Source organism: Trypanosoma brucei, chromosome 5, assembly GCF_000210295.1.
Source record: "Trypanosoma brucei gambiense DAL972 chromosome 5, complete sequence".
NCBI lineage: Eukaryota > Euglenozoa > Kinetoplastea > Trypanosomatida > Trypanosomatidae > Trypanosoma > Trypanosoma brucei.
Window position 1 is genome coordinate 181,797 of NC_026738.1, and position 23,228 is coordinate 205,024.

At 45.2% G+C, this 23,228-nt stretch overlaps 11 protein-coding genes across 11 annotated transcripts; 7 read left to right on the top strand and 4 right to left on the bottom strand.

The window, feature by feature from the left end:
• Positions 1-1,007: 1,007 nt before the first annotated feature.
• Positions 1,008-1,361, top strand: TbgDal_V770 (hypothetical protein, unlikely; the record flags this gene model as incomplete). The annotated part of the gene is made up of 1 exon (XM_011774924.1): positions 1,008-1,361. One exon carries the CDS (start codon positions 1,008-1,010, stop codon positions 1,359-1,361), a length of 354 nt encoding a protein of 117 aa, XP_011773226.1.
• Positions 1,362-3,845: 2,484 nt separating this feature from the next.
• On the bottom strand, positions 3,846-5,132 carry TbgDal_V780 (acidic phosphatase, putative; the record flags this gene model as incomplete). Its single annotated transcript, XM_011774925.1, has 1 exon — positions 3,846-5,132. The coding sequence occupies one exon, from the start codon at positions 5,130-5,132 to the stop codon at positions 3,846-3,848; it is 1,287 nt and encodes a 428-aa protein (XP_011773227.1).
• Positions 5,133-7,024: 1,892 nt separating this feature from the next.
• Positions 7,025-8,290, bottom strand: TbgDal_V790 (T. brucei spp.-specific protein; the record flags this gene model as incomplete). Its single annotated transcript, XM_011774926.1, has 1 exon — positions 7,025-8,290. One exon carries the CDS (start codon positions 8,288-8,290, stop codon positions 7,025-7,027), a length of 1,266 nt encoding a protein of 421 aa, XP_011773228.1.
• Positions 8,291-9,598: 1,308 nt separating this feature from the next.
• TbgDal_V800 (acidic phosphatase, putative) lies at positions 9,599-10,804 on the bottom strand (the record flags this gene model as incomplete). The annotated part of the gene is made up of 1 exon (XM_011774927.1): positions 9,599-10,804. One exon carries the CDS (start codon positions 10,802-10,804, stop codon positions 9,599-9,601), a length of 1,206 nt encoding a protein of 401 aa, XP_011773229.1.
• Positions 10,805-12,513: 1,709 nt separating this feature from the next.
• On the top strand, positions 12,514-12,966 carry TbgDal_V810 (hypothetical protein, unlikely; the record flags this gene model as incomplete). The annotated part of the gene is made up of 1 exon (XM_011774928.1): positions 12,514-12,966. One exon carries the CDS (start codon positions 12,514-12,516, stop codon positions 12,964-12,966), a length of 453 nt encoding a protein of 150 aa, XP_011773230.1.
• Positions 12,967-16,529: 3,563 nt separating this feature from the next.
• Positions 16,530-16,841, bottom strand: TbgDal_V820 (hypothetical protein, unlikely; the record flags this gene model as incomplete). The annotated part of the gene is made up of 1 exon (XM_011774929.1): positions 16,530-16,841. One exon carries the CDS (start codon positions 16,839-16,841, stop codon positions 16,530-16,532), a length of 312 nt encoding a protein of 103 aa, XP_011773231.1.
• Positions 16,842-17,299: 458 nt separating this feature from the next.
• TbgDal_V830 (hypothetical protein, unlikely) lies at positions 17,300-17,641 on the top strand (the record flags this gene model as incomplete). The annotated part of the gene is made up of 1 exon (XM_011774930.1): positions 17,300-17,641. The coding sequence occupies one exon, from the start codon at positions 17,300-17,302 to the stop codon at positions 17,639-17,641; it is 342 nt and encodes a 113-aa protein (XP_011773232.1).
• Positions 17,642-18,463: 822 nt separating this feature from the next.
• TbgDal_V840 (hypothetical protein, unlikely) lies at positions 18,464-18,838 on the top strand (the record flags this gene model as incomplete). The annotated part of the gene is made up of 1 exon (XM_011774931.1): positions 18,464-18,838. One exon carries the CDS (start codon positions 18,464-18,466, stop codon positions 18,836-18,838), a length of 375 nt encoding a protein of 124 aa, XP_011773233.1.
• A 597-nt stretch (positions 18,839-19,435) lies between these two features.
• Positions 19,436-21,886, top strand: TbgDal_V850 (neuraminidase, putative; the record flags this gene model as incomplete). Its single annotated transcript, XM_011774932.1, has 1 exon — positions 19,436-21,886. The coding sequence occupies one exon, from the start codon at positions 19,436-19,438 to the stop codon at positions 21,884-21,886; it is 2,451 nt and encodes an 816-aa protein (XP_011773234.1).
• A 132-nt stretch (positions 21,887-22,018) lies between these two features.
• TbgDal_V860 (hypothetical protein, unlikely) lies at positions 22,019-22,450 on the top strand (the record flags this gene model as incomplete). The annotated part of the gene is made up of 1 exon (XM_011774933.1): positions 22,019-22,450. The coding sequence occupies one exon, from the start codon at positions 22,019-22,021 to the stop codon at positions 22,448-22,450; it is 432 nt and encodes a 143-aa protein (XP_011773235.1).
• An 81-nt stretch (positions 22,451-22,531) lies between these two features.
• TbgDal_V870 (hypothetical protein, unlikely) lies at positions 22,532-22,843 on the top strand (the record flags this gene model as incomplete). Its single annotated transcript, XM_011774934.1, has 1 exon — positions 22,532-22,843. The coding sequence occupies one exon, from the start codon at positions 22,532-22,534 to the stop codon at positions 22,841-22,843; it is 312 nt and encodes a 103-aa protein (XP_011773236.1).
• Between the last annotated feature and the right edge of the window lie 385 nt (positions 22,844-23,228).

The following is a 23,228-nucleotide window of genomic DNA, read 5'->3' on the forward strand; positions in this document are numbered from 1 at the left end:
TGCATTGCAACACTGTTTTTGCACAATCATACGCATGAATGCGTATGTGACGTGAAAATACGCAATAGTGCACAATTTGTGAGCAAACATGCAACATTGTGCAGGTTGTGCAAGAATGCGTGTTTTACACCAAAACACCTTACATGTTGCATTGCAACACTGTTTTTGCACAATCATACGCATGAATGCGTATTTGACGTGAAAATACGCAATAGTTTGCATTTTATGCTTTAATGTTTATGTTGCTCATGCTTTTTTTCACTTAGCATATTTTGCGTGAGAAGGGTTGTTGTAATTAGACTTGTTTTCACCTGATCGATGTGTTAATGGATATGAAATGGGAAAGGTGTCATGATGTGCTGCCATGTAAGTGTGAAAATTAATTTTTTTAGTTTTTTTTGTTTGCCGTGTTCTAAAGCGGTGTGTTGTTGTTTCTTTTTGATGCTGTCTTTATTTTTTTGTGGGGATTTTAGCGAAGCGGATGGAAATGTTGAGTTTGTGACATTCTTTTTTTTTTCTTAGTGTGTCCTGCTTTCGCGAGAGCAAATGTTTAGGAGTACCGAATTTGTTGTATTGTTTTCTGTTTTGCTGTTAATGGCGAGGGGTCTTTCATGGAAAGTGTTTTCAAGACCCACAAGGGTTTATATTGCTTTACAAAGTGTACCGGAATTGCTTGATGCCACGAAAGGGGGACGTGATTGTAAGCGAAATAATGTGCCACGTAGTTGGACGGAATAACGTGATGGTAGGAAGAATCTGCGAAGAGGGGGGTCATACGAGGAGCCGCGTACGGAAGGCGATTGGGACCTGTCGCAACAATTTCACTACTTAAAGGCCAGTCTTTTTATGTTGCCATTTACTGCCGGCTTGGGCGCCGTGAGAGCGGGGGGGGGGCAGGGGACGTTTAGCGGCAGATGAATGGTTCGAAAAGGCATAATTTGCTCACTTTCCATCAAAGCAGCGAAAAGTGAAACATATTCGATAAAGCCAGTCTGCGCCACTCACCAATGACAATGCCAATTTTTGTTTTTAATGTGCCGTTTCGTCGATCACATGACCGGGGACCGCCACTTTATGGAGATCCTGTTGGGATATATATATATATATATATTGTGCATCCTTTCGAGCTGTTGGCGACATTTTCTCATGCTCTAGGTATTAAGTTCCTGCGAGTGACGCTGCATACCTGCTTGCAGCTCGTTGTTCTTTTATTAAGCGTTAGCGCTGAAACGGGCCTCGCACAGTGTCGTTATTGTGGTTTGAGGCGCCAACGAATAATTGCAGGGCCGCTGTCTTTCGCAATCCTGCATGAAGAAAGCCTCCCGCGAACAAAACGCAGCTGTTCCAAAGAGGCCGTATGAGGCGGTTTTACCTCATGTACAACCTGACGGAACGTTGGGAACGCCTTCGGCCATTGTGAATAAATCGCAAAACCACGTCAAGGCAACCACCTGTCCTTACCAGTGTGCGTGAGGTTGCCATAATTTGCATCATAAATTGCTCCCCGTAGATGCCGATGGATCTTTGCGGTTGCTTCATCCATGCAGTGACTCGCATGTGAAATGCATGACCATCCTATTGTTTGGTTGCAGAACACAGGCTGGAGTGCTAAACGCATCCTTCTCAAGCCTCGACGCGTCGTCCGCCGCAACAGAAACGGTATCCACGGCTTCAACACTTTTCCGCAACCGCCCGCGTTCTGAACCGCCAGTGTGCTCCTCTTGCCCGACCTCCCTTTTCTTTTTTTAAAAGTTTCATCGCGTCCGATTAACTGCTGCTCTCCGTTCTTACGCTTCGTGGTGGTCTCTTAGTTCTCAACCCATCTCACTTTCCGCGCAGTATAGGACTGTGGCTCCGCGCAATCAACTGATACGCATATTTGAACAGGCTTTGCAGTAGCTTTAGCTTCATCCAATGCCAAGCCGTCAGTATTTTCCCTATTCCCCTTCTTTCCAGCGATGGTGGCTGGAAACTCAGTTATATGAATGTGTTCTTAACCGCGGAAGCGAAAAGAAGCAACCTTCAAAAACTTTCCTCCCTTTAAATGTTTCATTCCGCAGCCAAACCTTTGTTAGTGAGGGCATTCGTCTTGTTTCCTTCCTGACTTAATGCATATCCAACTTAGCTTCGTCACTGGCATTCTCTGCACTCCTGCATGTTCCACCCTCATTTTTTTTTTTTCTTCTTCCAAACCCATCACTATTTATCCATTTCACGACACACACGCATATATGTATTGTCCATGCGCCATTTGGTCGTCGTCCCCGCATTCCTTCGGCAAACGTTTACTTTCGTTATCTTTTAAGAATTTCCTTTTGAATAATTAAATGTGTATAAGTAAAAAACTTGACGGAAGAGATAAGGGAGTGAGATGAGGTGCAATGGCGCCAATCAGTTGTTACCTCCCACCCCCAACGCACGGCCACGCGCATGCGGTGCGTTTGGAGCAGGTGTGAAGCAAAAGACAAAAGGAAAGTTGTAATTTAGCAATTTCTGCCCATTAATCGCGTGCGAACGCACTGTATTAACCTTAAACCCGTGTGGTTGGCGGGAAAGATTATCTTTGACGCGTGATGGAAAGGGGGGGAGGGGAGGGCGCGGGCGGGCACCACATACATCTCTGTGTGTTGTCGTCTTTTTTCTTCAAATACTGCTTTTCTTTTCTTTTCTTTTCATTCCTTTAAAAACCCGCAGCTCACAACGAACTAATTTCGCAAACTAAATACACCCCGTGAATTTCCCCCCTTGCTCCTTGCGCGTTGAGAGGCGTACTTCCGTTATTTCCCTCATGGCCGTTTCTTTTTTTTTTCCCTTAAACTTCCTTTCCCCTTTTAATTCATTAAGAAAGAGGAATCAAAACGCACACCCGCAATTCTCGCTCGTTTTTTTTTGCGGCCATAAGGGTGTTTTTTTTTTTCAAATTTATTTATTTAAAAATAAATAAATATATATAGATAGAACGCTGAACGTGTAGGACTGTTTCCCCCCTTTCCCACCTCACCACCATTAACTCGCTTTTTTTCCTTTTTTTTTTTTCGTAATACATGTCATCTTATTCCCTCAACTTTCCTTTCCATCATGTCACGGGTTTTAAAATAAAGGGAAACACAAACAGACAAACTCAGCACCACTGGAACATCCCTGATATACCAAAAGCAAAAGAAAAAACTTGTATAGATACGTTGGAATATGAGTTTTGTGCTGATGATACGAAACAAAAAAAACAACAAACAAAAGCAGGAGGATGACGCAACGCCATGAACAAAAATATGTTTCAAGGAAAAATGTTTGTATGAAATGCCGTCACCCTCCCCACGCATTAGTCATCAGTCAAAGCAATCAAATATGCTAATCAAATTAATATCAATGATTTTTTTTTAAAAAAAAAGTAATTTCTATTTTTACTTCAGACAAAAAATGAGAAGGCGGAGCCAAAATTATAAAAATATTTATACCTGCATAAGCTCATAAGAATATATATATATATATATATAAATACCATTAAATATAAAAAAGAAAAAAAGTCAACATATGACCCTTCTCGCTATTTCTCCCTCATTCCTTTTTATCTTACAAAAACCCATTTCACCAATTTACACCAGTGAAGCGGTCATATGTTAGGGGAGGCGAACTCCCGCCCCCTTTTCTCTTTTTTTTCCCTTAATTTTGTGTCTTCTCCATTAATTTCCAGCTAAAAATTCTTTCAGTTTCCTTCTTACTGCTGCAGCTTCCGATGAAAATATTACCGCAGACGTGAGGTGAAGAAGAAGAGGGAGGGGGAGGGGGGAGGAAACAAATAACGCATTGGCATAAAAATTTTGGTGCATGTGCATATGTGCAAAATTCTAAAGAATATTACCTTCTAAGACGTCAGATCCCAACTCCTCCTCCTTCCCTTTCTTTTCCACCTGTCCTTCCACCTCATCCCTTTTTTTCATGTGCCACCTGAGGAGGAGAAACAAAAGTATCAGCAAAACGAGCGGGACAACAATCGCAACGACCAAAACGGCTACGCTAATTCCCAATGGCGCAGTATCACGTGCCTTCTGGATAAGTTCTTCCTCTTCCTCAGTATTGTTGGGAAGTATAATTTCACGGGAAATATCAACATCATGTTTTCCATTTTCCCCCAAGACAGTGGTGCGTTCCAATTTGTCCTTCCGTTGGTTAACGAATTCGGTTACGTTTCGAAGAATTGATTTTGGCGTCTCCTCATCAGTTTCAAGCAAGGTGTAGATTTTGTAAAGCACCACCAACTTTGTCTCGGCGACGTACACGGCGCGTTGTGCCTTCCTCAACTCCGTCACAATCGCATGAGTTTTGGTCATTGCCCTTTTGTAATCGCCTAACCATCCTTCCCAAGCGGTACAGATATCCGGGCCGCTGTACTTGCTCTTATCTTCACATGGCGGCTTACCACTCTTTGCTTTTGGCTTATGTTTATCCCATTTATCCAACGCGAGCTTCATCTTCGTCCCAGTCACGTTTTGGTAAGGCGTACTCTTTCTCAAACCATCGCAGTGAATGACATTCCTCGCACCATCGGAGTAATCTCTGCGCCGCCCGATAACATAACAATTGTGGCTATAAGGTGATAACTTCAGCCCTCGCTTAATATCTCCACCGCAATGCCAGTTCAGAACCTTTAAGAGACCTGTGGCTTTATTATGGTCCTCAATTTCGTCTTCACCCAACGCCTGTGCCGCCGCTCCCTTCGCTCCATCGATTGATCCTCTAATCTTTTCAGCGACCTCTTGCGCTGTCGCCTCTCCTTGGTCAATGTCTTTCTGAGCTGCCTCGCACTGCTCGCGCAGCTTAGCCGCGACTGTGGCATACGAGTTGCTTTTTTCATCCAGTCGGGGTCCAATGTATTCAAGATAATAACTCACCCTCTTTTTATCATCAGCCAACAATGCGGCCAGCCGGTCAGACTCTTCTACAAAATAATCAGCCGATTCTCCAGAAACTTTGGTGGAATAATCCGTCATCGCGCATAGGGCTCTCCCGGCGGCCACGTCAAGTTTCCTTTCTGCTTTGTAATGCGATTTTCCATAGGATTCCTCATCAGCAAATCCACCTGAGTAACAGACAAGCAGCACGAAGCCAAGCCCAAGCACAATAGTACGCGACATTTTCGTTTATAGTAACGTTGATGGTACCCAGAAAGTTAGTGCCAAAGCTCTGGTCAGCCGAAAAGCAAAAAATAAAAGATAAAAAAGGGTAAAACGGAGGAAATCGAAGGCAACAAATACAACACATCACTTGGTTAAAGTTGGGGGGCACCACACACCACCTCACGAAGTGACTTAACGCTTGGCACAAAACCCACCTTTGCTTCCATTTAAGCGGGGGGGATTGAAAAAACTTACCGTAAACGCCGTTGAATGATGCCACAAACGGAAGCTTCATCATTGATGACGCGACTGCATATCCTCTTTATTCATTTTTAGACGTTGCGAGACAAGTTTCCCATTTCAACGACTTCCCATTGGCCGCATTTCCCAACACACACACATACAGAAAACTTACGCAAGATATCGCGAAGAGAGGCGCCTGCAATCACACAAACATTTCAATTCACCTCATCAACCATACAGTGAGCGGAATTACCATCGGGGAACCTTTCGTTGGTTTAAAGATATGACACCGCCTTTTCACTGGGTTACTTCCACAACTACCTACACCAAGAGCATGCGCACAAATGTTTGTATGTTTTAACCTTCCTTAATTCGCTTTTGTACGAGACATTTTCATGTCCTCACTTAAAGCTATTTTCTCCCACAAAAAATATATGCATCATATATGTATTTCTTTTCTTCAGGACAGGGAAACTTTTAAATATATAAATGAAGAAGTAACGTGTGAGCGGCAGGCAAACACACAAAAGAGGTGACGGGAAGGGGGAATCCACTTCCTATTATCACAATCTCGACCACAAAAATCTCTGAAGCGAATGAGGGAGGAAGGAAACTTAATGCCACGGCCATGTACATAAAATTTACCATACGATTCAAGTGCTCAAATATTAAGATTTCCCCCTTCTTTATATTTTTTGTTTTATTTTTTTTCCCTTCCTTTCTTGTCTTTAATGCACTCACCTTTCTTATACTCTACCACCCTCTACCGCCACCAGGCATTTGGTGAGCAAACCAATGAACGGTTACATTCGGTGTAGCCGATCCGCTTTTGAGTTTCATAAGAGATTAGAGAATGCCCAGTTGCAGCACAGGATGAGGTTGTTAAAATATTAACCGAAGTCGCTCTCTGCAATGCATGAGCGGACAAAACCAGAGCCAAACCAAAACGAAAAAGAAAAAAAAAGGGGCGAAGTCGGAAGCGTATGGGACAGAAGTAATCAACCAGACACATCACAACAACTCTCCAACCCCTCCGAAAATAATGGGTAGGAAAAAATGAGACTAGTTAATTTATTATTATTATTTTTTAATTTTTGAGGAAAGAGAAGGAAAAAAACAAGAAGTTGTGGTGTTGACATTACTGTCTACACTCATAACGGTATATGTGCAAATAGAAATGATCGGAAAATTTCCGAACTTGTGTCTTATTTTTTTTGTCATTTCAATGGTTTCCCTAAAATTTCCCGCACCTATTTATTACTTAGCTTTACCCTTCATTACACCTTTTGCTCTCCTAGCTATTTTGAACTCCCTCTCCCGCTTAAGTCACCTCTTTTCTTTCTTTCAAAAATACGATTGAACTACTCTTCTAAAATACCAAAAGCATGTTACTTTAAAATTTTTCTCAAACGAATTATGGTTTCATTACATTCATCCCTTTAGAAAACAACAACACGTACACGCACACGTATGCTGCACGAAATGTATAAGACATGTGTTTATACCCTTTCCTCGATATGTTTCATCATGTGTGGCATTTTTTCGGCAGACGCGTATATAGACTCATCCCCATGCTGTTTTTTTCCTCCAATTTCCGTGTGTTTCAAAGTGCAAAGCGCGGTCACGGAGGGGAGAAAACGATTGGTACGCACTTGAAAGCATGGCCTTCAGATTACCTTGTCTCCCGGTAGCGTTCCAGCCATGCTTTCTGCATTGCTGGCATCGGCACATTTGCGCTTTATCACTATTATCGTTACCGCCACGACAAGGATCAGCACAGCTCCAACAGGGATGAATATATACATCATCAACTTAGCGAAGTTAGCGGCCGCAAAATAATCGCGCGCCTCGTCCACATGTTCGCGTTCCGTCTCATTTACCTGGAAGTCTTCATCAAGAAGCGTGTATTGTGTGAGGTTGTTGCCCACACTCTTGTTCTTTAGACGCGATTTTTTCGTCTTATTGATGTTTTCTAATACTTCCGGAAGGGGCCCCACAGTCTCGGGGTTCCGAAGTGCTTCGAAGAGTTCGTACAGCACCCATAGTTGTGTCTCCCCGTCGTAACGAATTCTGTTGAGCTTCTTTATGTTGTTTCGAAGCTCTTCCATCTTTTCCATTGTCTCTTCGTAGCCGGTCACCCATCCTTCCCATACGGTGCAGGAGTGTGGAGAATGGTACTCACCATCTTTGCAGATATCCTCGCCCACCCTCTTTGGCCTTGCTTCAAACCACCTTGACAGGTAGCTCTCCATTTGTGTCACAGTGACATTTTCGTGAGGTATAGTCTCTCCATATTCATCTTTCCACTTTTTGCAGGATATGACATTCCTCTGACCCGCTGAGAAATTCTTTCGGAATCCAATCACATCACAACTCTGACTTCCTGCGTGAACCTCCCCAATTCTGTCACCACCGCAGTGCCAGTTAAAAACTTTGAAGATACCATCGGCGTTGTCGTGGTCCTCAAGTTCGTTCTCATCACCGAGTGTCTTCGTTGCTGCATCCTTCACAATTCCAGACACCCTTCTGATCTTCGCCACTGTCTGATCTACTTGGTCTCTGCTCTTTTTATTTGCGTGCGCTTTGGCCTCTTTACACAAACTGTCGATCTCGTTACTGTCACTCTCATTTATCTTTGCATCCTCCCTTCCGCTTTCCTTAAGGCTCCGCACCCGCTTAACATAGTAATTGATGGCGTCCATGTCCGTCTTGAGGCTTTCCCCCATCTTTTGGACTTCTTCGACGAGGTAGTCCGTGGTTTCCTCGGAAATGTTGGTGAGCACATCCCGCAACTTGCACAAAGCTATGGCACCTTCTTTGTCAAGTTTCCGGTCCGCTTTGTATCTGTCAATTTTGTAACTCTCTTCGGAGGCGGAGGCCACTGCTGAGAAAACAAGTAATATATGACCAATGCAAAGGGCGTTGTATGACATAGTGGCTTATATATCAACGCCAAGGGATACTTCCTTTTTTGTTGAGCCGTTTACTATTAGAGCTTTGACCGACCAGACTAGTAAGGGGAACGGAGATTGGGGAGACGGAACGAACGATGATTTTATAGCAGGAACCAACAACACGATAGTTGGGGGGTGAAGATGCAACGAGACGCACCAATTTCAACCATCACCGAGGGGGAATATTCCCCCGCTCTGTCCGTAACTTTAACAAAATGTGAGGGGCCGACTCAGCGTTTTTACCACTGTCTTCCTCTCAGGTTATACCCATACACATTATGAAAAGCATCAACATGCAACGGAATATACATCACCTCTAATGACGTTTGCGGAACAATGGGAGGATGTGAATATTCATACATGTGTGCTGCGCCCCCAGCTGCGAAACAGACCACTTTTGTGTTCATTTTCCGATGAGTGTTGAGTCGTCTGCCTCTAATCTGTTGTCAGTTTCCGTACCGAAAAAAAGGTGTAACATAACGACATTTATGCCAGAAGCTAGAGGCTAAGCATAAAAAAGATGGAGGAGAAAAGGGTGTTGCGAAGAAATATTGCCTCCACAGCATGTCATAAGGAAAGAGGTGACGAGAGTAGGCGGGATGTAGCGGCGAGGCGCTTCCACATCCAGAGCTTGTTGCAGCTCGGTCGAATGAATCAGATCACTAGCAATTTTTTTTTCTAGACAAAGACGAAGCTTCCTTTCGCAGAGCACCGTGATTTAATTCTGAAAGGAATTTCCAGAAGAAACCGAAGGATAAAAAATATTCCTCCCCTCCGCTTTTAGATGGAAGCGCAGCTCCCGTTCTCTGTAGATCAGCAAGCAAAAATATTACCTTTATGTGGCCTCCCACTGGCCACTTGAATAAAGGTATACGTATAATGATGGTAGGCGCTGTTCAAAAAAAAAAAAAGCAAAACAAAAACAACACATAGAAAGGTAACGAAAAAGCAAAAAAAAAAAAGCAGAAAACGAGACGGAAATGCGAACTTAAGCGCAAATAGTGTGCCTTCCGAATACAGACTGCCCTCCTTCAATGAGAGGCAGCTGCACCAAAGTCTTTTTGCCCGTCGTTGCCAATAAGTAAGCAATAGTATTGTAACATTGTCCGATACACACACAAAAAACAACCCTCCTCCTCTCGCTTATATAGATTATTCATTCTTTCACGCATTCTTTCTTGTTTTTCTGGATTCTTTTGGCTTCACTCACGTACTTCGCACGAGGCGGAAGGTCCCCTACATTAATTTTAATTCAACTTCCACCTATGTTTTGTCTCAACCATCCGTTTAAAACGGGTCGATGTTTGTCGACGGCATTCCCTTGCCTTGGTGAACGCTACCGGAGGCCACATCTTCCTTCCTATCCTTTTTGCGGGCTCGGAAAATACAGAACAGTACCACCCCGATCAACACAACAAGAAGAGGGATACCAACGTACATCAGCAACTCGGGTATCGTTAACGGAAATATAAAATGATCTCGTGCCCCGCTGAGCAAGTCATCATTGCTAAGGCACCTGGAGCTGTTTTCGCCCTCTTCCGGACAGTCGGTATCATTTCCTTCCAGCCTCGATTTGGCCTCCTGCAGAGCTTCACCAGCTGTTTTGCCGTCCTTGAGCATTTTGTAGGCCAAATACACTGAGGTGAGCCTCTTTGCCCCTTCACGGGTCGCGTTTTCTATGTGATGTCCGTTCTCCTCGAGGGTACTTAAACTTACATTCAGTTCTTCATAGTTTTCTTTCCATCCTTCCGACACGGTGCAGGGGCTCGAGCTGTTTTCGCCGGCGGCTTCACACTTCAAATTACCACCCGCTTTCTTCGGTTTCTTGCTCTCCCACTCATCAAATGCTTTGTGTAGACGTGCTGAAGGCGATCCGCGGTGATGGGTATTGTCTGTGCCGCAGGAAATTGTATACTTTCCACCGTCAGATTCGTTATTGTATACATCAGTGTCGCAGTGTTGACTCGGTGCTTTGTTCTTACCTTGACTTTCTCCACAGTGCCGGTGCAGAACTCCGGAGAGTCCCTTGGAGTCGGTACCTTTCGCTTCTTCTCCCAATGTGGCTTTTGCTGCTTCCTTACTCCTTTTTGCGTCCTTTTCAATTTCGGTATATAGCTCTTTGGCATCCCGTAAGTCATCCCTCGTTTCATTTTCCGCCTCTTCGCAAAACTCCTTAAGTTCTTTTTTAGCGTCGTCATCCGAATCTGGATCGCCACGGCCAGAAAGTGAGATCACCTGACTGCCAAAATATCCTACCCGCTTCCGGTAGTCCTTGAGATGGGTCACATTGTCTTCAGCCTTCTTGACGAGGTTGTCTGCTCCTTCTGTTCCAATCTTTTGTACGGTTTCTTTCAGTGCACACAACGCATTGGCGCCGTCTCGGCTAAGCTTTCCGTCTGCTACGTGTTGCGCATCGCTGCTCGACTCCGCGAGTTTGCCAGAGTAACAGACAAGCAGCACGAAGCCGAGCCCAAGCACAATAGTACGCGACATTTTCGTTTATAGTAACGTTGATGGTACCCAGAAAGTTAGTGCCAAAGCTCTGGTCAGCCGAAAAGCAAAAAATAAAAGATAAAAAAGGGTAAAACGGAGGAAATCGAAGGCAACAAATACAACACATCACTTGGTTAAAGTTGGGGGGCACCACACACCACCTCACGAAATGACTTAACGCTTGACACAAAACCCACCTTTGCTGCAGTCACCGGTGACAGACACACGCAATTTAACAAAGCGTAAACGAAACTCTCGTTTATGAGCACCCAGTCATAGAGCTACAGAAATAATTCCCCGGATGGCCCTATCTGGAGCGACTGCACATACATCATCATCTGTTGTTAACAGGAGACGCGGCTCAGAGCACACAGTTTTGCAGAGGAACATTTCCCGTTGACGAAAAATGGCGGAAATATTGAAGCGTCATCACGATGAAGAAAGTAACGTGCCCTAGTAAACAACAATATGAATCCGCCGAACGCACGGGATGAATTATGTGCATGCGACGGCTAACGGTAAGCAGCTTTCACGGCATTTCATACCGTAGCAACACTCGACCCATAACTGAGTTGGGGATCTTCGGACGATTGTACACGCCTGTAAAATGTTTTCCATGCTCTTCGCTACATTTTTGAATATGTGGTAAAGAGGTGATGCAAACGTATTTTCAATGTCCCCAGTGGTGACTCATAACAACTGGTGCCAGACACATGGTTGCAGCGTTTGCATGAAGTGGAGTGCTGAATTTTCCACAACACAGCGCGTTGCGAATGGAGTCCGTGGGTCGATCGTGTTTGCTACAGAAGGGGAAATGATAACACGGTAATCGATTCCGAAGTAGCAGACATACCCAAGGGCATGTGCAAAGGAGGTGTGTGGAAATAATGAGTACTCCCGTACAAGCTTCAGATTACGGGAGAAACGCTGTAACTTTATTTAACCATCCCCTCCTTCTCAGCTATCAAAAGAAGCAACTTAAGATATACATCCGCATGTTGACTAGACCATAAAAAGCATAACTTCGAAAGGCATAGTCGTATCCACAAATATTAAAATACCTCCAACTAACTGCATCACATTCGGAACAGTAGTAATAAGCTATGTAAGTGAACCCCCTCGGATCAGACGACATGACTAGTCCGTCGCACTCTTATTTGAGTCGACTTACCTTCTTTTCAGGGTTGCCATCTCTTTTTTTTTTTTTTGAAAAATACAAAATTAATGATGTAGTCATTAGCAACGACTCATGCTGCAGTTGGCTACCGAATACCAACATAAAAACACAAACGTCACCAACAAAACGTTTGCGAAAGAAATGACACTTTTGAAGCTTCCATCGGCGAGTAGATGAAAGCAATATACATTATCTGTTCACTATCTTAATAGTAATAAATAACGCTCACTCCTATCTCCACGTGATTAGCAACGCAACGCGACAATACTTCATTTGCTTCAGCAATTCATCCAGCAGAGACATGCCAGAAGAATTTCCCTTCCAGATATCACTGCATTTTACCACTGGTACTGAGGTGGGTTATCCACAACAAAATGTTCAATTTTGTTTTCTTTTGTTCACTTATTTCATCAGTCTGATATCAACAGCTTTACCAATCTTGTTTCTTTTCGAAAAGCCAAATATTCTTCCTTAATAATTACTCCAGTTTCTGTTGACGTCTGAACATTATAGTGGTCAGGGCTGCTCGGACATGCGATGCATTTTCAATCCGCGTTTAGCAGGGTTGGCATACCAAAGCACATTGGAACTAAGCGCCTCCAGGCCAATGAAACACAATACACCTATATGTAATATCGAACGGAGACTAACGGCAAAACAAGCGACGAGGAGCAAAAATTCGCATTCAAAGATACAACCACAACTTACAAATATTTTATTTTTTGAAATGCATGTAGCGCGTAAGTCCGTGTACATCACTACCAATGCGTATGACGACTATTTTTTTTTGCTTTCCTTTTTGAGAAGTTTCGAAAGACCAAGACAAGACAGAGGGTTTGCCAGTCATCGACGTCATCTCGGAATTCTTCAAAAGGGATCAAGAAGAACAAAATTTCCCCTTGAAGATGAAATTAAAACAAGTTACATGACTCTAAACCACCCCCATTTACACAACTCCATCATACAACAGCAACCAAAACACTAAAACAGTGGATATCTGTGCACTGACAAAAAAAGAAGGGAGGTGCGAAGCCCAAAGAGAAAACAAACAACACCAGAGAAATTCAAGAGAAACTTGCAAGAATTTGAAGCGTAACATGAATTTAGTTTCTTTACATTTGAACAAATAATTACTATCCCCGCTCCTGTGGTTAATGCATAACAAAGCAACTGAAATCCCAAAGTAATTTGGAAGAAAAATACATGAGAAAAAAAATTACAAAAAGTTGGGTTACAAACGAAAAGTTAAGTACAGCATAGAACACGTATTTTTGTCGTCAAAAAACAGAGTACTTTAGCGCGTAAAAGTATCACGATATCCAAAAAACAACAAAGCTGGGCAACGCCCCTCTCCAGGAAAACAATTCTACAGCTGATGCTAACACCGAAAAAAAAAAGAAAATCAAATGTCACACACACACACACAAAAAAAAATAATACGTGACGGGATCACAAGCGAGTTTCTCTGATCTCTTGCCGCACTTTTTTTCCGCCAATCTTTGATTCGGAAAAAAATCAGCAGCAATATCCCACATGATAACCATTCATTTCCAACGGAAGGTGAGAATACCCAACACTTTATTCGGTATTATTTTACAAACAAACATACTACCGACGAATAGTAAAAGGAATAGACAACTACAAGTGACTTCTGTCCGTTTCCTAGACAGCGACAACAGAGTAAACCAAGGAAAACGTGGAACAAAACACCGGATAAAAATACATTTAATTGCAGGAATATAATAATATTCATAGCAGTGGTAACAAAGCACATAACATATCTATTGTTTATTGTTCTAATCCAGTTATACAGTTATTTCACCACAAGGACATGTTCAAGCGAATTATACGCTATCAGTTAACAGCATATATATTCGTTTACGGAATCTATCGAATATTATTTTCTACTTTCGCACAAATTCTTGAAGGGAAAATGCAAAAAAAAAATAGGAGAAAAAAGTACACATGAAACGATGTAACTTCGCTGTGAAATTTGCCAAGCACCAGCAACTTCTCCCTTAAAATCAAGAAACTTAACAAATATAAAATGCCGGAAACGTACAATTCAGACATTTAACAAATCACCAAAGAGGACGAGACAGAAAAAGACAACAACAACACACACGCTAGCAAATAACAACGTTACGGCACTTCCTGCCAAGAAAAATCACGCGCAGTCTTTACAAACAGTGGGCCACACCAAACGAATGCAGGATCCTGAACGGAGGGTGCAAAAGCATCCCACGAACATGGAGGACGCCGACGCACCCAAGCGGGCCGCGCCTCCGGGACCTCAACGCGGACACGTAAAGGTCCGAATCCACGGAAACGAAGTTCCCATACAAAAGCGTGGGGTCGAAACACGCAACCGGGGAGTGGTAACAACCAGCAACCCGGTCCCCTCCACTGCAGCATAAAGCCGCCACACGCACGCGAAAGTGCGGCGGCCAGCGGTCCACGCCGGCTACTAGTCACTTCTGTGCTGTAGGCAACTCGCACCGCTGCCCGTGTGTGCGTGTGTGTGTGTGCGGCCGCACTGCTTTTATAACAGCGACTCAAAGGCGGAGCCGGGCGAACCACCCGCTGCCGCCTCCCGCTTTGACTCCGATTACTGCCTTTTCCAAGCCTCTGGAGGCGTTTCAGCCGCTCGCAGGCTGCTGGGGCACAGTCACTGGGAGGTCATAGCGCCCCGCGGCATGCCGCGCAGACGTCCCCGTCGGCAGCAGTGGCGCGCTAACGACACCAAGGGGCGGGATCATTACTTGGGGCTTACGCGCTCAAGTTCATCAATGCTCCTGGTGGCACCGTCCTCACCAACCCCGGGACAAACATATTGAAAACCCTGGAAAAAAAAAAGGAAAAATCACTTCTCTACTGCACCGCCGAAAAACGGCTGACGGTGAAATCTTCTGGAAGGATTCCCCACAAAGCCTGGTGCTAATTGTCCGAGTAGGGCCGGTGTAAGTTCCAGGTGCAGCAGTGTGCGGGCACGCAGCGTCTTCCGTACAGTGGAGAATGTGAGGAACCGGACCCGCCTTCTACTAGGGGGTGTCCTGAAGTATGATTCGATTTAGTGTTAGTGGAGCATCGGTACCTTGCCCCACTGAGAAACCGAATTTTCGATTTCGGTTCCAGCCGGGGTTGCATGGAGACATAGTACCCAACGAAATGTGGGATACCATGGTAGTAGAATAACAGCGGGTGCTAGTTTCTCCGATGCATCACGAGTCACTGGCGTGGATGGCGCAGTTGGACAACAACACCTTTTTGTTTTGCTTTGCGGGAGTTGCCTTTGGTCAGCTCGGCGGAACTTTGTTTGTAGAGAGGACTAAAACGGCGACTGTAAAATGGAGCAGTCAACGTACGTTCGCACTCCCACGAGGCGTTTAGTTGTACTGCACAACACAACGAACGACAATCTCCTGGCTGGAGGTTCTGAAAAACCGGATTGCTGTTGAGTAGTTTACTTGGCGGTCGGCGGCACGAACGTTTTTATTATCTATCGGGACGTAAATGACAGTCATGCTCTTTCTTTAGTTTAGTTGGCACCATCTCTGATGAGGGCAAGTATGTGGGGCATAATCTTTCGGATGAAGTTCAATATTTCTTCTTGTCGTGGTGTATAAGGGTGAAGTTTTTTTTTTTTGACCAGTGGCATGGACTAGGGAAGCATTATCGATAGTTTTAGTGGAAACCCAATTACTTTTCTGAGGAGACTGATTGCTAACACGAAGGCTACTGGACACAATATTTTCCCTGCGTCTGTATCTCCTGAATGACTTGTCTTACAATTCTTAGGAGTGAATAAGCTCAGTTATGGAAGGCAAGTTATCCAAATCTGAGTGCAACTGACACTACATTGTTCTCTGTAACGCGGCTGCGTGGGATACTAGGACGTTTGTGTTCCAGTGCACGTAAGAAGTCGCCCTTTCTACCGCTGATTTTTGGACCAATTTTCGTAATCGGTGTGTGCATAAGGAAGAGTGCAGCTGCTGGCCATTATGAAGCGGTTATTCATGAACTTTCAGTGTTACCTTTTGGAGGGTCCACACTAAAGACCTCAGGGGGATTAGGCCACTGCGTTTGTACTGACAAATGAAGATCTTTTGATAAAATTTTATTTGCTATCTGGGATTTCAGTTTCAACCCGGTGGCTTCGCCGGTTTCCAGCAGTTAACTGAACAGCACTTTGTCTTCCGAATACATGCTCCAATGTTCTCGCGACAGGACAGGTTTGCGACACGGAGAGTTGGTTGCATTACGTTGTGTATTTTTAGGAGGATGTTTTCCTCTTTTTACGCTATCAATAATACAACTAGGGTTCGCTTAACCTGGAAATGGTCACAGGGTTGATTTCTGCTGGAGAGTAGCGGTGATTTAACTGCACAGTGATAATGTAAGAAGCACTAAAAGCCTCTTGACCAAACCGAAAAGTTAGGCCGCGCCCCACAATCAGGGACACTGCCCGCATATGAAAGATACGCAGCATTTATATCTTCATGCTGGGGCACAATTATTTTACTGAAAGAATTCATTACAAGGATCTCACTATCCAAAGTGGCGCATGCGGGACGGACCCCCGAAGATATTCGTTTCCCCGGCGTACACAAAGACATTCGTGGGTACAGATACGTAGGAGAGTACACTTATCCGTTGCTGGAGTTGGGTCCTGTTACTGGTGGCAACACCTTTGGCTGTTATGTTACTACTTACGGCACTCCAGCCACTTTTAATAGTGGAGGCAGCTGCGACAATTCGGCTTTGGCAGACTGAACCACGAGTCCGTAATTGTTTCTGTTCGTTGGATTGTTTCACACACGTTTCCCTTTCACCACCGAGGTAACTCAACGGATGCTTCATGAAGTTAGAACGAGCGCTAAGACTAGGTAGGGGATTACTTTCCAGATGTGGGTTCCCCCAGCCAAAAGAAAATTATTATGATATGGGGCACGGTGGTAGATTTGTTTTCTTTGCCTACTCATTGTTTGCTTTACCACATATTCATTTTGCGTTGCATCGCCTTGTCATCAAAGATAGCAAAGAACTGCCGAGACATATATTCAGGGTAAAGAAAGAAGTTTCGCACTACTTGTTTCGTCAGGTTGCAGCATCAGTGATGTATACATGATATGAAGTGTGAAGAAGCAATACCCACTCTTCCCACTTGACTTCGTGGAGCCGCAAAGTTACTAATAACCTGAATATACGTGACTCGAGAGAGAGAGAGAGAGAGAGAGAGAGAGAGAGAGAGAGAGAGAGAGAGAGAGAGAGTGTGTGTGTGTGTACAGTTATATTCTTTTCATTCACGGCGTTGGACAATGGAACATCAGACGGAGATGACCGTTTCGCTTAAGAAGATGTGCAGATTCGACGCAGTGTTTGCCTTCGCTTCTGTTTCGTTTGTGGGAAAGGTATATAATAAAAATAATGCCAATGAGATTAATAGAGTCCTTTACAATCGCGAACATGGATTACTTTTTAACCGGCACTTGGTTAGAAGTTACGGGAAAAGGTTCGATTTATGCAATCGCACAAGCACTGGACCGTTTTTGGAATTGGAGCCACGAAAATTCAGCCGTTTATTTTTCCCACTAAGTTGCTATGCTCAGCTCTGTTTTTTTCTTCCTTTCACATTTCCGATATGGCTTGCAATTGCTTGAAAGGCCTGCCATTTGCTTTTAGGTTCTTTTCATATATGTGCTCGTATTTTTTTGATGTAGGTGGTTCCCACCTTCCGAAAGTCGTGTTTGCCTTCACTGAGACCCCTCCGGCATCTAACGCACTTCGAATGATGGAGCTAGTGTGGTGAATGTGTAGGTTAGCGTTTTCCACTCCTTTACTGTTGGCTAGGTGACGAGAAGTTGGGGGTTACATGCGCGTTTGTCCTTTCGTTAACACAATGTAGTTGCGACATTGAGAGATCTTTTTGTCATAAGCGATACCGTCATCCTTGGTAGTCAAATGGTTGGGATTCCTTCACAACACGGAATTGGTAAGCCCCGGGACAGACGCGTTCTCGGAACAAGACTAGGATTATGCATGCCATGTTTAGCGAATGCGTAGTGCTTCGGTACTTGGGTGATCGTTTTTGAAACTGCCCCTACTTAGATTTTGTTGTGAGGGTGCCGTTCCTAGTTGGATGGAACATACACTAGCGGCTGCTAGGCTTCGAAAGCTTTAACAGGAGGGGCTCATGCTAAGGAATTGCTGTTTAGAACAGCCCCCTGTACACTGTACAGTGCACAGAGGCGTGTTTAGTTCCAACCAGACATATGTGAGGAGGGCTGTGTGTGGATAGTCTGCCCCCGCCTACTGCGTGTGAAGTATCATATCAAGAATGCACGGTTCTCCCCACGGGTTACCTGACTGCCACTCCGTTGGGATCTTTGACCATGATGTGATAACCCTTCGATGCACGAACAACATACATCGCCATAGAAATCTCATCAGAACTTGTGACAGTGTTGTGTGAGCACCAGTGAATGATGTTGCCTGTATGCGTTGGTTTGTCCATGTCGCTGTACACTTTCCTTTACACACAACACTTTAACACCGCATGCATGTTTGCCTCAACGAGGTGTCCTTTGCACGGTCGGGTCACGTTTTGGCATCTCGATGGGCTACTTTTTCTGTCCATTTCAACTCGGTCAGCTGGTATTTTATGTCGAAAGCTGTTAGAGAGGGATTGTCGGGTTTTAAGTCGGGAGGGGGAAAAAAACAACAACAAACGTACACCGCTTCCTCCGTATCGATATGTTGGCTTCCTCCAGGCTGCCCGCTGGTTTGTTGTACCCGAGGGCAGACATGGTGATTTAAAACTCGCAAACGCAGAGTACGACGAACCAAGAGCCAAGTAAGGGTGGTGTGAGGAATAGGCAAAAGTAGTTCACTTTCGCTGTGTCTACTTCCGAAGCTTCTGGGTGCGTTGAATCCCCTCAGTTTTTTCCTTTATTCGTGTGACCTGTTTGCCCACCCCCATAAGACACCTGATTAGGCAGTTAATGTAATACCTACCTCATCCTTTGGCCGAACCTTGGGCACTCTGCAACAGATGTGGAACTTTATCAGAGCATATTTAGCTTAGTAAGCGCTTCAGGAACAATCGTATTTGCTGTCACACTGTTTGCAACAGTCGTGAATACTGTCGACATTCCTCCTGGGGGCCGACCTCACAGTATGTGCGATTCTGAATATAACCAAAATTCACTTACCTTTCCTATGCAGTAACCATAAGGCGCAGCCCACATGGTCCTAACTTGGGAGGGCTACCGTGAAGCTGCCGTCGGTCTTTGTGTTGTATACATATTTCTTCCTGCTACTGACTATGTTTTACTTCACCTTCCGATTCTTTTCGTTTTACGGCGCAACATGTGAAAGTGTTGGGAACTCAGCTGCTGGCCTATACCATTGTGAGGAGTGTATAGGCTAAGTGTGGGGACTGTGGCGGAGAATATATGAAGCGCCTGCCTGTACGCCCCTGTTGCGTCACCGGGGAGGGTTCGTTTTCTGCACTAACATTTTCGTTTTCATTGTATGCATTACTTGTGCTTTTTGCTTTGTTGTACTGCTGTGACCTGGTGTCCTGCAGAGTGCATGGAAGGACGACGCGTGAGGTGTTTCTTGAAGGAGGGCAGTGGGTAAAGAAGGGTAGATGGAAAAATGGCATTTGGAAAAGCTCCCCTGAGTGGAACCCCGGGTATGAATGGTGGGCATGGTGCATGAACTCGGTTTCTAAAGAAGCGAAGGGAGAGGTTTGCCGCAAGGAGTGGCTTTCTCAGAGGAGGAAAGGATACACGCTGGTGCCGAAGACGAAAGTTCTATTTAGGGAACAAAATGGAACGCAATGGATGCGCAACGTTCACTCTTTCCGTGTCCCTTCGTTCGTTGAAGTTAGTGGGGTGTTGGTGGGCATTGCCGACGTACGGTACATTTCATCTGCTGACTTCACCTTCACTGAGACAGTTGCCAAGTACAGTGCTGATGGTGGGGATACTTGGAAGACTAAAGTCATCATTGAGAACAGTCGTGTTAACACTAATTTTTCCCGAGTTGTAGATCCCACAGTCGCCGTCAAGGGAAACAATATATTCGTTCTCGTGGGAAGGTACAACACTTCCAGTAAGTATTGGACGTGGCAACATTACGGCGAAGACTGGGATATACTCATGTACAAGGGTACTGTCATCAAAGAGGAAAAGGACGGTAATGTAACTGCGAGCATTACATTTGAGGCTCCCCAGAACCTGAAGTTTCTCTTAGCAACGGTGCCCTCACCAGGTGGGCACCCCCCATCCCAATTTCTCGGTGGCGTAGGGAACACTGCCGTAACGCCGGACGGTGCCATTGTATTTTCTGTCCAGGTCAAGAATACTTGGAATCAGGTTGTGGGAAAACTTTTGTATTCGACGGATGATGGCAAAACATGGCACTTTTCTGCAGGGGAAACACCGGTCGGTTCAACTGAATCTTCCGTGGTTTGGTGGAAAGATAAACTGCTGGTGAATGCCAGAACAGATGAGCATATAGGTTGCCGCAGGGTATTTGAAACGAGTGACCTAGGGAATACATTGAAGGAATCCATCAGTACTCTTTCCCGAGTGATAGGCAACTCGCCGCTTCGTAACCAGCCTGGTAGTTCGGGAAGTGCTATTTCCATAACTGTGGAGGGCATGGATGTCATGCTAATTTCTCAGCCAAAAAATACGAAGGGACGTTTCTCACGCGACCGCCTCCAGTTATGGTTAACGGACGGTACTCGTGTTTTCATGATCGGACAGATATCTCAAGGTGACGACAACAGTCCATACAGCTCCTTACTGTACACGAGCGATGGCAAACTTTACTGCTTATATGAACAGAACATTGAAGAGGTTTTCACTATTTACCTTGCACGTCTTGTGGATGAGATGAAGATGATTAAATGGGTTGTGTTGTTATGGAAGGCACAGGATACTCTGTTGGTGGGTGACTGCCTTTCATCGGCTGGAGGAACAGGGCCTTGTAGGGGGATCCCCACCGGTGGCCTTGCCGGGTTGCTTTCGGGACCCGCAGTCGGACATGTGTGGCCTGACGTGTACAAGTGCGTGTATGCTAGTGTCAGCGGTGCCGTGGCTAACAAAGATGGCGTGGTATTGGGCGGAACCGGTAAGGACCGTGTGGTGTGGCCGGTCAGTGAGCAAGGGCAAGACCAACGGTACTACTTTGCCAACACCCATTTCACAATTGTGGCGACGGTGCAGTTTGGTGTGGTGCCTCAAAGGGACACTCCATTAATTGGGTTTGTGAATGGAGAAAAGAATGCTAATAAGACCTTAATGCTTTCGATCAAGAATAAGAAATGGTTTCTCACGTACGGGAGGATACGCAGCGAAGGTTCTCCGGTGCCGTCAAATTTGGAAGGGTCTCACCAGATTGCACTGACATTGCAAGATGGCTTGGTTACTGCATATGTTGATGGAAAACTAGCGGTTGGGGCGATTAATGTGAGAAAATTCGGTCGTGTCGGCTTTTTAAACATTAGGCATTTTTTCGTTGGAACTCCAGTGTCTATTAGAACTTCAAGTCACACGACCGTAACCGTACACAATGCACTCCTGTACAACCGAAGGTTGAGCGAAGGGGAACTACAGTTGGTGTTCACCAACAGAGAGGTGATTCGTGCAGCCAACCCGACGACGCCGCCTCCCACGCCTTTTGAGTCTAGTGCTGGGGGCGATGAGCAGTCACACGATAGGGCGGGTTCCACGTTTGGTGTTCCTTTTCTTTCAGGAGGTTCGATGTATTGTGAAGGGGACGCGTTGGAGCGTGTTTACATTTTATTTATTATTACTTTATGTGCACTGGCACTTTTTATGTTAGTGTTGGTCTTTCAAAAGCAGTGGGACGGGGATTCTACTATAATCTGATTTTCTTATCGCTTCGTTATGCGTGCCATCGCGATTGGACAAAATTTCAAAACCCCTATCGTACTGCGACTATAGGCGGTGCATTCGCGGCAAATGAACACTGGAAAACGTTTCTTTTCAACATTCTAGCGGATGTTAGTGTCCAAACAAATAAGCCCTTTCCTCCACGCCGCATGCAATGAATCCGCTGCTCTACCACTCATTCCGGCTTTGTTTTTCTTCGTGTCCGCTCTGCCGGTGAAGCCAACCCGTAAGTATATGCTAAAATGTGCACTGGCGGTTATTTGGACCATGGGTATGCGGCTGGGTGAAAAGGTGTGGAAACACGGTAGCCACTGCGATCAGGTTGCGGTAATGATTAATGTGATACACTTGGTGGCTGGTCGATGGGTAAGAGTTTTCGTTGGTTGGCCGCGGTCGATGCAGGTGCGCTTGTGTGGTTCCGCCGGTGCGTCCGTTGGTGTATCCGCTGCTGTGCCATGTGGAGCTAAAAGCACCGTTTTCTTCGTTCTAGTTGTGAGGGCCACTCGACGCATCGGGCAGTTGTGTCGAACCTTCAGCTGACTTTTTTACATTTCCCGTCACTGAAGCAACGTTAGGCGGGCCGACGGTTGCGTCTTCCGTGATCCGTAACACTGAGAGTCAATGTGGGCAGCGAACGCCACCGTTTGCATTACGCCAACAGTTCATACCATACCATACCATACCATATCATATCATTCAGCAGGACTGTTATCCAAGCAGGAAGTCTCGTGGTTAATTTGCTACTCCGTCACGTGTGCACGCGGGTTGCAGTCGTGCGCGCAAATTGTGCCGACCTTCAGCAGCTGGTTCCGCCCCGACTTCTCACGTTATTTTGCCTTTCGCCCTATTCTATCGGTGTTGGGAAATATACCGCGTTGGGTGTGCTGCAAAAGCACTATCTCATTTACCGATTCATGCCGAACAGTGACGTAATGCCACCGGGCTCGCAAAAGGAAAAGAGCTGGAAAGGCGTTTTTTGTTCACCGCACGGTGGTATCTCTTGGATGTGAACTGCTGCGCTGCCCCGCTCTGTTTTTGTCCTTGAGGAGGCTCCTCCTTTATTTGCTTTGCATTTCTTCACGAACAGGCTGTGGATCCCTTCACACACGGAAACGATGGAAAGTACGGCTTTTGATGTTCCTTCAGGGACACAATGGGAAGTGACACCGTTCCATATGCTCAACGTTGTTTGGCAGTTGTGCCCATACCTAATTAACAGATAACCACGAAACTTTTTTTACTGACTTCGCAATGGCATCGATGATTAGGGCATTAGATTTCCCTTAGTGCTGCACTATCTCTAAAGGGGTTGGATGTT